Genomic DNA, 17,624 nt, shown 5'->3' with positions numbered 1-17,624 from the left:
TTCCTGCTTGCAGCAGCAGTGACACTTCTGTTTATTGAGGTGAGGTGAGGGAGTCCATTGATCTAATGGCTCTGTGTCTTTCACTTCATCGGTGTTAACAACTGTCTCTTTTTTTTTTTTTTAATGGCCTTGAGGTTCCAATAGACAAGCTAACCTTTCTTATGGCAGCTTTGCTGTCTTTTACCTAGTCCTGATCTCTCTTCCTCTGTCATAGCCTTGTAGATTTGGTTTTACCTCTTTTCAAAATTGTAGATTCACCTGTGGATACCAGTCTTCACAGCAGCTAGGGTTACATCTTTTTGTTAAGCAGGAAAGGAAGGGTGGGTGAGCTGAAGATTAGGCACTGTCCCTGCCCGATGCAGCCATAACGCTCAGAAAACCATTTTTTCCCCGTCCTTCTACCTTCCCCAAAACAAGGTGTATATCTTACGGGGGGGGCGGGGGGGGGTGATGTGTGGAAAAAAAATACAGTAAATCACTATTAAATATAAAACAGATTGGGTGTCTGAAAATCTTGAACTTGTCAGTGGTAGTCTGTGACCTTTACTATGTTTACATTTTTTCTCTCCAGTCTGTACGATGGGGAACCTCAGATAGAAAGCATTTTAGAATCTGTAATAGCATGGTAGGCATGGGGGAATGCCTTGATAAGGGAGGCACGAAGAGATAGTGGACAGTGACAGGCATGTCTCCTTTATTCTCCAGGTCTTAGGTTTCACATAATGAGTGTTTTGCAGTGTAGCTACTGTAATGTGTATGTTGTAAGTGGCTGTGGTAGCAAAACCTTAATTTAGTGAATGCATTCCACTATAAAACCCTGTTTTCAGTTGCTTACAAGTTTGCCATACTTTAGCCATGCAGGGTATGGATTTTACTTTTTGAAATATTTCTAAGCAAGTTCAGCAGTCCTGCAAATAAGGTCAGAAAGAAATGCATTGTTTTGTCCATGTTTAATTATTTGGAAAGCTCAGTGCCTCTTGATTTGCAGTGAGGATTTGACATTTGGTAGGGAGTTACTCGCATATTAGTTGTGAGAGTTTTTGTTCAATTTCATGGACATCTGCTCAAATATATGACCACTTTATAGACCTCCTAAAAATGCAGCTTGAACATACTCATTTGACCTTGGAAATAAAATTATCTGAAAATTCCAAGCACACCTGAGAATTTTCCATTCCAGGGATACAGAAGTTGAGCAGAGTTTTACTCTTGAATTTGGAGACCTTCCTTGTCCAGGAAAGATGCTCAGCAGTATTATGAGCTGCTGCAGTTTGGAGTTATCAACTTTATGTCGTCAGTTAATTTTGTCTCACTCACTAAGAACAGTGGGTATCCACACTAAGTGGGCAGGTGGAGGAAGCCAGGAGGTAGACCAGGAGGATATGACTTGCATGCAATACAGAGGGGAGATTCTATGTAATACAGAAAGCAGGGCACGGTGGCACCTTAGAGACTGATTCAGAGAGTCATGATCTTTTGTAGTCCGCAGCCTACTTTATCTGATGCGGCATAAGGGCCTCTATGTAAGAACAGTGTTCTTTTCTATATTGGGGACAGCAGATTGACACATTGTATTTAGTTGAATAGAAGATGATCCTGATTATAAGGCAACCCCTCCAATAATTAGATTCTTTATATGGAAAATTTATAAATTTGTTATTTTCCAGGAATAGAATCTAATTATTGGAGGTTTGCCTTGTATTTGTCCCCTTCACGCTGCTACATTAGGGAAAATTAATTGATGGTCAAAAGGTTTTGGTCTCATAAGTTTTAACACGGGTACTCCATAAATACGTGTTTGGGCAGCATTTTGGCACCAACTTACATATAGTACAAACTACGCATGATGTTAGTCCAAAACCAAAGGTTTGTGATTGACCACATAGGTCATTGGGCCGAGCCCTACCAGAGTCAACAGCATTTCAAACCATGGTGACCCCACAGCTCAGCACTGTTCAGTTATGTGCATGTACTCCAGATTAGGCCCCGCTCCTTGTCTGCAAAAAAAAAAAAAAAAAGAAAGGATCCATTATTTAGCCCCCAATCATGGCTGGAACCAGGTGTTTTTGTCATGAGTCCTGGGATGCTCCAGAAATGTATATGCAGATGAGACACTGGGCAACCTGGTCCAGCTTCACCTCATGGAAAGCAGGGCCACACTAATCATATGCAACAAGCTGAGAAAGGGGGTGATAGAAGGTTCTGGGTAAGCTGTTCAGGGCCCTGTTTGGTGATGCTTTCCAGACATTTAGGCTAAGTACAGACAGTTAAAAAGCCCGAGGCTGAATTGATTCAATCTTCGCAGTTTAGTCAAGGTGTATAGTTTGAACTGATAAGCCAAGTGAACAGATAATCACTTTTGATTCCAGAAATGCAGCCATATGCCTGATGTGGCCCAGGCCACAAGTTGTGAGGGCTCTAGAGCATGCCTCCCTGCTTGGTTGGAGCAGCCATTTGGGCTAAGGCTAGCCCGCCCACCCTGTGCGGGGAGGGGGAAGATTGTAGCAGAGATTCAAAGCATCCTGGGATGTTGGGGTACCGTGTGTTAACTTGAATCTGGAGGTGATCTGGGACAGAAGTTCAATAGAACAACTTAACCTAAAACAGTTAAGTCTAATACTACATTGTGGCAGGGCACTGTTGGTGCCTGCCACTTTAAGGGCTGGAGCAGGCAGCAGCTGGGTGCCTGATTAGGGCAGCCATTTTAAGGTCCAGCTCCCTGAGCTGAGGGCAGTTCGTAATCAGCCAGCAGAGGAGAAACACCTCTCTGCTGAGCTCTGCGAGGAACAACTTGGAGGTCTGTGGGCTATGGGGATGGAGGAGGCTCTAAGTCCTGGGCATGACTTAAAACTGCACCCTGCCAGGGAGCGGAGGCTTGATGGGGCTGCTGGTGGCGCAGCAACCCTGTGAAATGTCAGGGCTGCAAACCTCCCTGGTGAAAGGCAGGTCAGGGGTTCCTAATAACCTCCAGCCCCCTCACAGTCCTAGCTGGGTAATGCCAGACCTATGAGAGTGTAGAAAGACCTGTGGCTCAGTTATTCCAGTGGAGTTGTGAGGGTAAAAGCAGGCAAGCAGCTCAGGCTTGTTCTGAGGTACTTGACTGGTCTATGCTGGGGCCAGGGCCCAGAGAGAGGTTGAAAGGGCCAGGGGCCCACTGCAAGGGATTGCCCACAGGGCAGAGTGGCTCAGGATCCTGTCTGGCCTGAGACGGAGCAAGGGCATAAGGGGGAGCTGAAGGTGCTAGAGAGGGGACCACAACTAATGGGTGAAGGGAATAGCTGTGTTTAGCTGCCTGGGATGCCATCTGCAAGGCTTGGGTCGCAGTGTATGTGTGGAATAGAGCTGCAGATATTCCCCTTAAAATTGAGGTTCCAAATAGGCAGCCTCCCGCATGAGTAACATCCATAACCAGTTAGCATCCGTGGCAAGCAAGAGAGAGGTGGGTGGCTAACCCAGAGAGAGGTAGGTGGACCAACATTGAATTGGCCTTGGGAAGGCCCCCTGTTACATACATTCATCCAAGTTTATCTTAAACTAGTTTTGGCTGTTTTGAGAGAGGATTATGCGCATATAACTTCTGTTGTATTACAGATTTGATCTGGTTTCTGATCACTTATACTGGTTTATGTGTAATTTCTGTCCCTAGCCTTAAGGCTGGTGAAGAAATGAGAATCATTGAAAATGGGAAAGAAAGGTGCAGCTCAGCTGCGGGAGTGAAGAGGAAGTCAAAGTATATTCGTTGTAGTGGCTCACCATGACTTGAAAAAAGAGTTGGTGCTGAGGGAGATTGCATACAATAGGCACTATCATATATTTTGTTCAGATGGCCTGCACTAAGCTATTCCTGTGGTAGGTTCCTATCAGCATTTTTGGCACCAGGAGGGGGTCTCAGAGCTTGCTCCGATCTCTGTGTGCTAGCCTAGGTTTGCAGTACCTCCAGGTCTGGTGCTTATTCCCTCCTGAGGGAACAACTGCCTATTTGGGGGGGGGGGGGTGTTAAAGGGCTACACGCACGTACATGTGTGTGTACACACGCGCGTATACACACGCACGCGCGTACGCACACATGTATGTGTGTGCACACCAGTGCTCAGTGTTGACTGCACTTAATCATTTTCATAGTTGGTTTCCGTTGCTGAGCACATGCTGCTTTTGGCAGTAGTTTAATGATAGTCAGTATATTTTGTGAGATTTCCTTGTACGCAATTAGATAAATGCCAATTTTCCCCATGCCAGTTGGGGGGGGGGGGGGAGGGGACCTTGTCTTGTAGTCAAGGAAATACTCTTAGAAGGATTTGTTAGAGTGCATGATCATCCTGAAACATTGGCAGAGTGAGGCACTTATTTCCGTACAGAATCTGACAATGTTTGATAAAATTCTTCTGAAGTTGTCATATTTTGCAATCAGCTTTATCAAGCTTTATTCAAATACATCATAAGCTTGGAAGCGACTTGGTGGCGCCTTTTTATTAATCTGACTAGTTCAAGGATCAACAAATAAGTGAAATAATATTGAAGAAAAGGTGTGTGCATTTTGTGCCAGTCTTCATCATTGAAGATGCTAGAAAAGTAAACTTCTGCAAGTTTTACTGTCTTCAGGTAATAAGAATAAAGTGTTTTCAGAAGTTTAAAATGTCAAAAAGGAGGCAGTAGAAACAAAGAGCAACAGAAGATGGATTTGATGCAACTCCAAGAATTAAGAAAGTGACAGAGATGTTAAAAAATACATACTCTTTAACTGTTTCACAAAAGTAATGCATAGTAGTAAAGATTGTATTAGTAATTTCAGAATAGGATTGTGGTCTATACTGGGACTTTTGAAGCAGTGAACATGTGTTAAATATATTAGTGTCGACAATAGGTGGTATTACACCTAGGTCCTCCCTTTATGTAATTTGGCTAAGGAGGAGCTATGGTTACCTCCTTCAACCACCCCCTGATGTTGCCTTCTGCCTGCTATGACCTTTGTATTTCTTCTTTTGATTTGGGAGCTGGCTCAGCACTACCCAACAAAACTGCTTTATGGGGCTGCTCCTCCCCTACACCCTGTCCTGACCACACCTTTTGGTTGTCAGTTTCAGACTGAATTACTTAGGGGCTAACCCCTTATCCCTGGCAGAGGGTGTTCTGTCACCTGACCTCAGGGTTGAAGGAACCAAACCTGGCAGCCTTCTAGTTTCCCACCCCTCCTCCACAATCCCCGCAAGCCAGTTCTAAGCTGGGCCACTACCCCTTAAGTCCAAAACCCCTGTCCCGGCCTGCCTAGCAGTAGAGCAGTCCTACCCTCAAGGAGGACTGAGCTCACCGGGTCTTCCTACTTCGCTTGCCAGCACTTACTTATTGGCGGCAGCTTCTCATCTGCTGTACCATTGATCGAGCTCCCCGTGGCAGAGCTTCCGCAAGCGGTGGCCCTCTGACCACCTGTACCTTATTCCCAGCACCTCTGTGCTGCCAAACACACTGCAGACAGTCATTGAGAGGAGAGTTTTCTGGAGTTTCAGGCTTCCTGACGCTGGAGTCTCTTGCTGGCTGCCCCTCTCTGGGATCAAAAGTACCAAGTGCAGCTCACCTGCCACCAATGCAGAGTGAATACTCTTCCAGAAATGTGGCATACTGCCGCTTGCCCCAGTCTTCCTTTCTTCTGGGACAAGTACAGGAAAATTACTCCTATTCTCAAGGGCCTTTTTTGCTTTGAAACCCTTCCCATGACATGTAGTAAATTGGTTGAAACAGGTAATTAAATAATAATGAAACATATTGATGAACATACAACAGTAGATACAAACCAATATGGTTTTTAAAAGAAAGTCTCATCTTTTAGAATGGTTTCTTAAGCTTATGGACAAAATAGTGGATAAAAAATAGTTGACATTTATTTGACTTTAAAAAACTGTTGGCCTCATGAAGAATGTTGCAATAAGAAAATATGTAGTTCTAATACAGAGGCCAAAGCACTGTAATGGGTTAGAAACTGAATAACACAGAATGTGAAGAACAAAAGTAAGTGGTCAGTTTTTAAATGTGGAAGAGGTTAACAGTGGAATTCCACAGTTTGAAAAGGGGAGTAAATAATGAGATGACAGTATTTGTGGATTGTACCAAAATACTTAGGGAAGTCAAGATATAAAAAAGTCATGAACGATAGTTAAGGGATTGACCTTGCCTTCAATAGATTAATAATTTGAAGTAATCACATACTCATACAGTTTTCTTTCAATAGCTCAGAAAAACCTGGTAATGGTTGTGAAGGACTAGTTGATTGCCAGTATGAGTTTCACCAAAAATCCATGTATTAAGAAACGTATTATAGTATTTATGCAGAAAAGGAGAAAAATTTAAAATACTGTTTCATTATTAAGTGTTAATGTACTTGTTAAGTTCTAATAAACTTTAAAAAATCTACAACAGAAGTATAACAGGTCCAGAGATGAGCAGATGACTAAAGCATACAGGGACTTCCAGAAGAATACATTAAAACTGCTCAAATAAGAAATGCAATGGAATATAACTTAATTGCAGCTAAAATTAAGCTTTCCTATTTGTCCTTCTCCTAGTGCAGTTACAAGACGATAATTAATTATGGATGCAGCAAAATTTAAATATCAGTAAATACTTTTTTCTAAATTCAGTGTATCATTAATTTGGGATGTCATTATTACAAGATGTCTTTGAGATGAAGAACTTGGCAAGATGCATAAAGGCTTGTCTCCAGAGTAGGTAAAATAAAAGGGATGTTATAAGACTACCAACTGCCACATAAGAAAAAATTGTTCCTCTTGGGTACAATATTTCATAACTGACCACTTTATTCATAAACCTGTTCCATCCTCTAAAGAGTTTAGTACTAGCTGCTTTTGGACATTTGATTCTGGGCTAAATGGTGGATGTTCTGTTCTGCATGGCAGTTGTGCTCGCAAAGGTAGATTGTGGCAAGATTAGAATTTAGGACTTCAGAATTTCCAGGTCTTTGGTACAACAGTTTAGTTTGAGACTTTATCTGATTTTTGTTTTGCAGTTTTATAGAATGGCCAAATCAAAAGTTTTTGGTCACAAAAGATTATAGAATCTAACTGTAGAAAGTTGTTATTGTCATGACACAAGACTGTAACTTTGGAACCAACAGATGAGGAAGCTGAGAACCCTCCCACATGGCTATGCTGGGGTTTTTTTTATGTTTTTTTTTTTTTTTTTAAATAGACACTTTTCTTTAAAAAAATATTCTGAGTTTTGCTTAGGTTTGGAACTTTTTCTTACCTAATTCTCTGTTCTTTTCACAGTGAAAATGCTCAAAATATATCCTGTTCTGGAACAGTATTACTCGGTAGACGTTTCCACCATGCTCATGCCCAGACGCCAGTAGTAAAAACAGCAGCCCAAAGGTAAAATTAAAGTAACTAGGTTTTTGTTCCTCCCTCCCTTTAAAATACACATCTCCTTTTATGGTGTTTGTACAGGTGTGGTTTTCAAAGGAAGTTTCTTATTGCCCTTTCTCACTCTTAAGCTTCATACAGGACAATTTTCATAGTCCTGTAAATATCTTAAAGTAAAGAACATGATGCTGTCCAAATCCTTTAGTTTGTTAGCATCAACTGAATCATGAATCTTATTCTGTTAAACTAGAGCTAGAAACGGTCCTTTTATTTTTACAAAGTACTCATTCTAAGGCATTTTATGAAATACAACCTTCTTTGGGATAGTAGAAGTGTTTTAGAAAATTATTTCCTATTGATTATGAAACTCCCCTGGATGCTATTTATTTAAGAGCAGGGTGGGCAATTATTTGACTTGGAGGGCCACTTAATGAGTTTTGATGAGCTGTTGAGGGTGACGCACACACGCTCACCTTGACACTCTCGCTCCTACAGGTTATATTTTGCCCACCCCTGTTTAAGAGGCACTGTGATAAACACAGATGCACAAAATTCCCAGTTTTTCCTGACCTTTTTGAAGATTCAGTGACAGATGTATCACTGAAGTCATATCAGATTTGCATCTTAAAAAAATACAGCAGACCCAAATGTGATTATGACAAAAATATTAAAGACTGCTTTAAAAATAATTGAACAAAAACAGTCCTCAGTGGCACTGCTGAAATTAGTAAGGTTGGTTGTGGGTATGTATAAATGTTCATTGAAACAGGATCATAATGAGTGGAAAGGGCAACTGGTAATTGTGTAATAGGTTTTAGTTAAATCTCCCACAAAGTTCATCCACTGAAATTCACATATTTGAATTGGATTACATGCGCAATAGGTGCACATAAAACACATCGGTTGAAAACTGGGTTTTTATCTATCTTTTTAGACAAATGAGGGCCAAACCTTTTGGCAGGCATGCCGCAAATAAGCCCCATGCCTTTTCCCAAGTACCATTTTCATCCCCTTCCCCTGCTCTGTCTTCTGTTCTGTTTTCTGTTTCTTCCCTATCTGCCACTGTGCTGCTCATCCTCTCTGATCTGCTGTGTGCCACATGCACAGCTTGTCCATACCTCTTGTGGCGCACGTGCCACAGGTAGGCCAACCCTGTGTCAGATAATCAACTTTCTGGCCTATAACTTTATCCTTGTCCTTTCTTTCACTTCCTCTCTCATTTAAAAACAAACAATTACACGAGCCAATAAAGTAATTTTGTTGCAGGGAAGTAGTTTGAGATTCCCTCTAAGTTTCTGTTAAGTCTTACCTTTAATATGTTCATTAATGATCTAGAAAACAAATGCAAGAGTAGCACAATTTTTTTTTCTTTTGTAATTGGATGCATAGTCCCTTTCTGTTTGGTACTGCTACTGTGGTAATTAGTATACTGTGTCCACTTTTGGGCCATTAATTGCTGGAGAAGGCTAACTGATTTAACTGTCTGACCAATGTTAAAAAAAGCAACTGAGATGGGGTGCTGTAGGGATTGTCTTTAAAGAGAAAAAGGCTAAAAGCCTGTAGACCTTGTCAAATTGAATACATGAGCAGCATCACAAACCCATCTACAGGGATCAACAAGTGCCTTAAGTTTCTCTGCACTGTCCTCAAGGAACAGACTGAGTTTTCCCTGACATAACTCCTTATTCCAGCAAGCATCAGCTCCACTGGTCTTATACTGGACCCCACAGCAATAGCAAGAGAATCTCTGTTAGCTCTAGGTGGCCTTCCCATCGGGTTATGAAAGAAATTTTATGTTCCCTTTTCCATGGAAGGGGCCAGTCTGTAATATTACTCTCCAAGAAATCACTTTCTGAAGGTAGTAAGATAAAACAACAAAAGTATTTTATATAGGAGAACAAATTATGCAAGCAAAACTGAGCATATGTTTGAAGGCAGAAAAACAAAACAAGTAAAGTTTCTTACGTGCTCATCTGGCTACATCCTAACCCTCCTGAGATTCCTGCTAGTATTTCCAAGGTTCAAGCCTTGCTGATTTTGCTAGCCCTGGAACCTCCAAAGCCTGGGGTTCCAAGTCAACCATACAGAATCATAGAAAATTAGGGTTGCAAAGGAGCTCAGGAGGCGATCTAGTCCAACCCCCTGCTCAAAGCAGATCATCCCCAACTACATCATCCCAGCGAAGGCTTTGTCTAGCTGCATCTTAAAAACTCCCAAGGATGGAGATTCCCTGGCCTCTCTGGGTAACCTGTTCCAATGTTTTACTGCCCTCCTAGTGAGAAGTTTCTTCCTAATATCTAACCTACATTTCCCTTGATGCAACTGGAGAACATTTCTCCTTGTTGTGTTATCTGCCACCACTGACCACATCCAGCCATGCATGGATATTTGCATGCACTTTGTGCCACCACAACTAACAATGGTGCACTTTGTGCCACCACTACTTGTCCCTAGGGAACGCCTGTGCCATGTGCACTCTGGTATGCAAGTTACTCCAGATGGGGTAGGACAAGCTGGGGCCAGTACTTGGCTATCCTCAGCAGCCTTACTTGGGGCCCTTCTGGGGCTGCAGCAGTGGTGATCCTGCAGCGCGGAGTATGTCCGGCAGAGTGTGGCTCCAGCTGGCCAGGCTTTGTCCAATGCTGCCACCACGTGTACTGCTCCTACTTTTCTTTTCTTTTTCTGAGAGTTTTTTTGACCCTTGGATGTTCTGTGCTGCTCTCTAGCAGCCCGGAGAAGAACTGAATGCGCGGTGTATGGCTCTGCAGACATGTCCGTGGTGCCACATACTGCACAGCCATGCTCATCTGGATGTGGCCACTGAGAACAGTCTAGCTCCATCCTCTTTGGAATGGGTGCACCCTTCAGGTAGTTGGAGGCTGCTATTAAATTCCCTCTCAGCCTTCGCTTCCCCATACTAAATAATCCCAATTCCCTCAGCCTCTCCTTAGAAGTCATGTACCCTAGCCCCCTAACCATTTTCATTGCCTTCCGCTGAACTTTCTTCAATTTGTCCACATCCTTTCTATAGTGAGGGGCCCGAAGCGGGACACAATACTGCAGATGTGGCCTCACCAGTGCTGAATAGAGGGGAATTATCACTTCCCTCAAACTGGCAGTGCTCCTACCAGTGCAGCCCAGTATGCCATTAGCCTTCTTGACAACAAGGGGACACTGTTGGCTTGTATTTAGCCTGTTGTCCACTGTAATCCCCCAGTCCTTTTTTTTTTGTCCACATCCTTTCTATAGTGAGGGGCCCGAAGCGGGACACAATACTGCAGATGTGGCCTCACCAGTGCTGAATAGAGGGGAATTATCACTTCCCTCAAACTGGCAGTGCTCCTACCAGTGCAGCCCAGTATGCCATTAGCCTTCTTGACAACAAGGGGACACTGTTGGCTTGTATTTAGCCTGTTGTCCACTGTAATCCCCCAGTCCTTTTTTTTTTTTTTGCAGAGCTGCTGCTCCGCCAGTCAGCCCCCAGCCTGTCCTGGTGCTGGGATTGTTCTGTCCTAATTGCAGGACTTTGCACTTGTCCTTGTTAAACCTTGTGAGATTTCTTTTGGTCCAGTCCACCAATTTGTCTATGTTTTGAATGTTCACTAAAGAGATGCAGCAACTGAAATTGTAATACTCCGATTTGCATCTTAAAACACAGCGGACCCAATTGTGATTCTCACAGCTAGCTTCCTAAATCACCTCCAGCCAACACCCCCTGCTCCCCTCCTTCCACCAGCATTCTCATTAGTCACAAATTCTCCAGGAAGTTCTGGTCTCCCTGAGACACCTGGAACCCCTCTGGCAAAAGAGCCATTACTCTGTTGCCTCTCTACTGTGGAGTGGATTTTATTCATTGCAGGAAGACCATACCCTGGGGTGCCCAACCCATTAATGTCTCCTTCTGCCTTTGTCTGGAAGGTGTCAGTTGTCTTTAAGCATGCGTATCTCAGTTTCTTGCCTGAATTATCAAGATATACATAAGCATCGTAATATAAATTATACAACAATCAAAGCAACATAAATGGATACAGCATAACATAGACCTTCCAACAAGGCTACATAGCCCAGATCTGTACAGTAAAACATTCATGACATGCTGGAAACCCGAAAACACAATGAGTTTTTGTGATGAGGAAAAAATAACAAGATGGAGATTAAGAGATTAGATTGAGAATGGTAATTAATTCTATACTGCAATGACTGAGATATAACCGGTAGTAACGAGGTGAAATTGATAGGAAAGGCTTTGAATATTATAGAAAATTACATGATTGTGACATGTGTGGCTGTGAAATAGACCCTCTGTCATTTTCCTCCCTTTATTGGTAGGGGTACTTAACACTAGATTTGACCCTGAAACACCCTAGCAAATGTACACTAGGAAATATTCTTCATTGATAGACTAAGTAATCAAATAGGTTTTTTATCCTTAGATTCTGTACTTAGGAAAACATTAAAAAGTGGAAAAATATTTGAATGGCACCTTCTGCTAATGATTACTTTTATTTTTAGTTTGTTTTGCATCTACTATTTAGATGAGTGCATACCACGAATGACACATGAATGACAGTAACTAAGGCCTAATTAGCCCAACTTGTTTTTGAGCACCACTTCTTACTGGTGTTGTTTTGCCTTCAGTTGTAATAAAAGGTGAATGAGACCAAAAATAAGTGATTGTTTGTTTTTTTTTAAGCCAGGGAATAATGTCATACACTTTCTGTGTTGGTTGCTTATAGAGAATGTCTAAGCCAGTATGAACTTACTGAACTAACTTCTGTTTTGGAGGTAGGCTTTTGAAAGGATCTGAAGTGATCCTATGGAAACGTGACAGTATATAAGTAATTTCTTAAAGCTCCTAATTCCTAATTTTCAATGAAAAGTATCTGCCTAAGTTTTGTTTCTCTTGGAGGTGGCAGGGGTGGTGTGGGGGGAGGCATAGGCTTGTAAATCACTTTGACTCTTCTAAAAAATGATTTACCCTAAATGCCAAATTGAACAGTCTGTCCCTGTAAGAGGATGACTTCATTTAATTTAGGAATTTTTATTTTATAAATTGGAATATTTGGGGGGTATAGATTTAAAAATAAATTCAATTTTGTTTGCCCAAACATTTTGTCATTACAATATCCTGTTGTATATAGATACATATGGGATAATTCTTTGCTGAATTCTTTAAAGAACACTTCAGATATTCACCAGTATTTTATAAGTAAATGCTTGTAGTTTGTCATCAGAAGGGAATTTTAGTTGGAGTACAAGACATGTGTAGAATAAATTATTGAATGCATTAAACTAGTTATACAATTCAATATAGAGAGAAAAATAGCCAATACAAATGGTTGAAGGACCCAGTATTACTCTTATATTGCAGACACAAAGTAGTGTCCTTCTTTGAGCTAATTTTATTTTGTAGAAGTATTTAACTGTATGGCAACATAACTAACTACTACTTGTAAAAAAACAAAAACAAAAAACAAAACTAATTTATTCAATTTATTGATGATTGCAGTGATAGATAAATTTATATAAAAACAGAAAACGAGTAAATTTAATAGTGCATAGGCTATATTTCTGGCACGGAAGTCACAGGTCTTTTTTCTTTTTTGGTAGTTTTTGTCAGGGTGGGGAGGGAGCAACCATTAGGGGCATCTGATTATTAATAATCTCTTACTGTTTTTATAAAACTGAACACTCTTTGATTTTTTTTTTAATTTTTTTTTAATTTTTTTATTCTTGTACAAGTGAGTATAGATAGAATTTTGTCATTTTTGCTTATCCCCTGTTCTAGCTTAGTTGCTCATGAAAGCCAAATAGTATGAGCCAGATTAGTCCTTACTCCATGTCTTATTGGATTTAATTAAAGCAATTTAATTAAAACAATATTGGGAACGTGAAAGTATTTTTAGCAAGCCTCTATTTTATAAAAAAAAAAAAAAAAAAAATGAAGTTTTGATTAGGAGCCAGAGCACAACTTGTAAGCTCTTAATTTTTGAAGAACCGTATTCTTAAAAAATAGCAAAACTAGAGCTGTGGTTGGTTCATACCTGTTCTCATACTAATATTGTCTCGTGTAATTACCACATTGCGTTTATTTTGCACCATTGAGAGATTTTTCTTTGAGTGCCAGGATTGGCATAGCATGTATAAATGTACTGCATTTCTCAACCAGATTTCATAGGTATGAGCTACAGGAAGCAATTCCTGTGGGTGCTATGGGTGCTGAAGGACATGGAAAAACAAACAAGCGTGCGTGCGTGCGCGCCAGAGCTGGAGCCACTGCATGCTCTGTCCCCAGGCTGGAGGCACAGCCAGAGAGGTTGCATCTGGTAGGCAACAAGCAGGAGGGGGAAGCAAGTGGTGGTGGGTATAGGAGGCAAGCAAGTGGCAGAAGGAACAAAGGTTGGGGGTCAGGTTGCTTGCACCCCTGCTTACAAACCATGTAAAATACAATGAGCATTTGTGTATTAGCACTTCATGCACCTTATGCACTTCCCTTTTTGTTTACTATTAATGGCCTTGTTTCGTTTAGTTGACTGGAGTAAAACTAGAGTCAGGGTTTTTCAATACTGAGACCATAATACACATGACAAGTTCATAGGAATGTGGATTGGTTGGGGAAAAAGAAGCATGTTGATGAAAAGGCCAGAACATTTAATTTTAGTAGTGCTGGGGTGATGTCATAATGGGGGTGGGGCAGGTGTAGGTTGTAAACAGGGATGCAAGCAACCTCACCCACACCCTTCATTCCCTCTGCTACTTGCTTGCCTCCTGTCGCCACCACCACTTGCTTCTCCCTCCTGCTTATTGCCTACCAGATGCAGCGTCTCTGGTTCTGCCTCCAGACTGGGGACATAGAGTAGCTCCAGCTCTGGCCTCAGGCTCTGGTCATGGCTGGAGCCAGAGCTAGAGCAGCTGCTGGCCCCAGGGTGTCCCCCCCCCCCCCCCCCCCCCCGGGTCTTCCCAATATTCAGAGGGGTGGGACATCTCATCTTGTATTCAGTTACATATAGTATCACCCACAAAAATCCTTGCCAAATGCATTTTACATTTTTAGCTTCTGAAAAGTAATGGATGGGAAAGAATCTTTCAGGACCTTATCCTTGCACTTTATTTGGAGAACTCTGCATATCAGCTTTGGGGGACTAGAAGCCCAGAAGTTCTGTGCAGCTACAACTTCTAAATTTAAATGAAACACCTTTAAAAATAGGTCCCATCTATCTAATGCCCTTGGAGCTTCTTCTAAACTTCAGCTTTTGCATGAAAGAATTGCTTTCATTTAGCTTTTCTCTCTCTAGTAATGTAGTTGATCATATGTGGCCAGAAGAATACTCAGACGGTACTTTATTATTGTGGGGTTTTTATATATGTTTTTCTCAAATTAAATGTTTGGATTTTAATAATTTTTTTTATGTGCAGTATTTGATTGATGTATTACAGTAATATGAATAAATGGCAAAGTTTTTATTTTGCATGGTGATCTAGTGACATCAGAGCAATGCACTTTTATCTCACACTTCCATTTTTTGTTATGCCATTTTCCATAATAGAGGGAGGAAAGGCAGATTGCCGGTTACAATTTAAAATGAATCATTCAGTGGACTTGAACAAGATTCAAGTCAATGCAGAACTTGGCCCACTGACTTCTTACTGGTTTGAGGAACAATGTTAATAAGTACGTTTACTTCTCGAAATACTAATGGAATTCTTCATTTTAACTAGCAAATGATTATGGCATGAGTTCAAGCAGCAACAAACTGGTTATAATTTGTTTGATAACTACTAGAAATTTAGTGATATGCAACACATGTGGGTCTTTGCATCTTATGTTTTTTTCTTTTTTCATGTTTTAAGCAATCTGGACCGAAAGGAAAGGTAAGCTCAATGTTAATTGAATGAGCATGACGATGAGCAATAAGAAAATTAAATGAATACGAACTTTACCAATTATACCTAAAGAATAATTAGTAAAATCAGTGGTCAGTTCTGCTGTAAGTGGGCTATTTTATTAAAAAGGGAGCATTGTGTGACAAACTACTTACATATGTGGATATTAGGCACATTTTCTACAGAAATGACTGTGCATATGTAAGGCTTTATAGAGAGGAGATGGACTTTACTTTTCTGTAGAAATGGAATCTTACTTTAAATTGTTATATTGAAGGAAACTGCCATGCTCAGATTTGTTTTTAACTGTTTCATAATTTTACCTTACCAATCGTACAGAAATCTGGCTTTTCCTCTAAAAGAGTTTGGATTTCAGTATCATGCACTTAGAAGTTGTAGCAGCTAACAAAAATCACAGGGCAAAGAAATCCACTTTATTTAATGATGATTTTTCAAATTGTGTGTGTGCATGTACACACAAAAACACTGGCATTTCCCACATAATATTTCATGTTGCGTTCCAATACATGTGACTACTTTGTTTAATAATGCTTTAACTTGTTTGGGTCTTTTATATTGATGTCATTTATTGCTTAAGAAAATGATTCTTTTCATTATGGTATAAGTTTGACACTAAAGTTTGGTTAAACTTAAAATATTTAAATTGCAAAATAAGTTGCACAGAATGTAGCTTTCTTTTGTGTATATATAGAATTTGGTAGACTGATCTTGATTTGCTGGTAACTGATCTTTTATGACTTAGTTGATTCCTGTTACTTTCTGCAGAAAGTAATGGAAATGTGAAGGGATGCTAACAGAGTAGCATTTGCCTTTATTATAAGGGGCTTGATTACCTTCTCTGTCTTGGTTTTTAACTTTTCGTGGTGTTTAATGCATTTCAATTGAATGATGTGTGGGTTTTGAAGATTTACTTTTTTAGTGTTTGATTCAGTCACTAGAGGGGATGTGAACATTAGAGATAATGCATAGTTGTGCATGCTGGGTTTGAGTTCTTTGTGTTTTTATTTTGTACAAGACTGAAATAACAATTGCTCATAAGCAGGGATCCAGGCTTTCCATTTCTCATAGGAAAATGGAAAAAACTGTGCATTTCCCCCTTTACTGGAGGAAAACAGATTTCTCAGTTTAACAGAGAAGCATGCAGATTTTGCAGTTTTGCAAAGAGCTCTCTGCAGGATGGCAGAGTTCCAGCTTGCAGAAGACTGGGAGGGAGCTGGAGGAGGGGGCTAGGCAGGGGCACCATGTCCATGTATATGCACATGGCTGCCAGGCAGCCTGGAGAGCAGCTCCCACAGATAAGTGGGGAGGAGGGGGGATTGAGGCCCCCATAGGGAGGGAGGGAGTTGGGCAGGGCTGGGGCTGGGGCTGGGGCTGGGGCTGTTGCCCGGCTGGGCGGTGTGTGTGGCTTGGGGCCCAGGGCTGCCCAGGAAGCAGGACGGGGCCATGGGAGGCTCATCTGCAGGGTATGGGGCTGTGTGGGCCGGGAGCGACCCGAGCCCTTTTCCGTGCTGCACGCGGGCTGTGGCCAGCAGCCCGGGCACGCTGGATCGGAGAGGGAGGGCGACGAGCTGGAATTAGGCACAAACGCTTAGCGGTAGTTTTAAAGATTGTTTACTTACACCAAGATGGCAGTGGTGTAGGCTGGAGAACTTGCTTGAGTTGCGGTTACAGACACAGACAACACGGACGGTCGCGTGGCATTTGCTAGGCTCCACGGAACAGAGCTCCGGATGCTCTGGGTGAACGCACCACCAAAATCGAAATCGGAGATACGTCTTATAAAATTTGCGATCGAAGACAGGAAGAGGTGGGCAGTGGATCAGGTCGCCAAGCTCCTCTGAATCTCACACAGGGTCTCTATTACCCTGCCGTGTATCCAGAGTCCCCACGAGATGGATGTGGAGTCCTCTTCGGCTTGGGCGGAAACTGCTCAAGCCTCTTATACGGCTAACAGGCCAATCGTTAGCCGCCACGTGGGAATAATTTAGAGCTAGCCAATAGCGGGGAACAAATTTGCATACCGGTGGCGGGAACTCTTTTGTACCGTGCATTCCTCTTGCAACTTGAGCAATGCACTCTGCAAAAGAAGCTGCAGAAAGGCGGGAAACTCGTCCCTGCGCCGGGGTTTTCCTCTGCAACAGGAAACTCTCCCGTGCAATGAAGCTGCAACTTGTCAGGGATAATTCTGGTGCCGAAGCACACACGAAATCACGCCTTTGGGTCATGACAGGGGCTAGCTCCCTACCACTGAATGCACTCCCAGGGGGCAGGGGGATCCATGCCTCCCAGATGTGAGTGAGGCAGGCGCTAGCCCCTCTCTGCAGGCTCCCACCCTGCTGCTCTCTTTCG

At 41.9% G+C, this 17,624-nt stretch overlaps 1 protein-coding gene across 9 annotated transcripts in view; it reads left to right on the top strand.

Annotated features, from left to right (window-relative positions):
- Positions 1-17,624, top strand: part of SENP6 (SUMO specific peptidase 6) — a 114,750-nt gene that overhangs the window by 25,533 nt on the left and 71,593 nt on the right. For 6 of the 9 annotated variants that reach the window (XR_003093259.1, XM_025200093.1, XM_025200087.1 and 3 more), the window contains exons 5-6: positions 7,278-7,379; positions 15,222-15,242. The exons of 1 other annotated variant lie outside the window; for it this stretch is intronic. Coding sequence is in view for 7 of the 8 variants with exons in the window: in XM_025200093.1 (XP_025055878.1) it covers positions 7,278-7,379; positions 15,222-15,242 (123 nt within the window). In the remaining variant the exon portion in view is untranslated. The remainder of the gene's footprint in view (positions 1-7,277; positions 7,380-15,221; positions 15,243-17,624) is intronic. 2 more of the 9 variants (XM_025200088.1, XM_025200089.1) reach the window with 1 other exon arrangement.

Source organism: Alligator sinensis, unplaced genomic scaffold, assembly GCF_000455745.1.
Source record: "Alligator sinensis unplaced genomic scaffold, ASM45574v1 scaffold37_1, whole genome shotgun sequence".
Lineage (NCBI taxonomy): Eukaryota > Metazoa > Chordata > Crocodylia > Alligatoridae > Alligator > Alligator sinensis.
The sequence above is the reverse complement of the archived record's forward strand: the minus strand, read 5'-3'. Positions and strand labels throughout refer to the sequence as shown.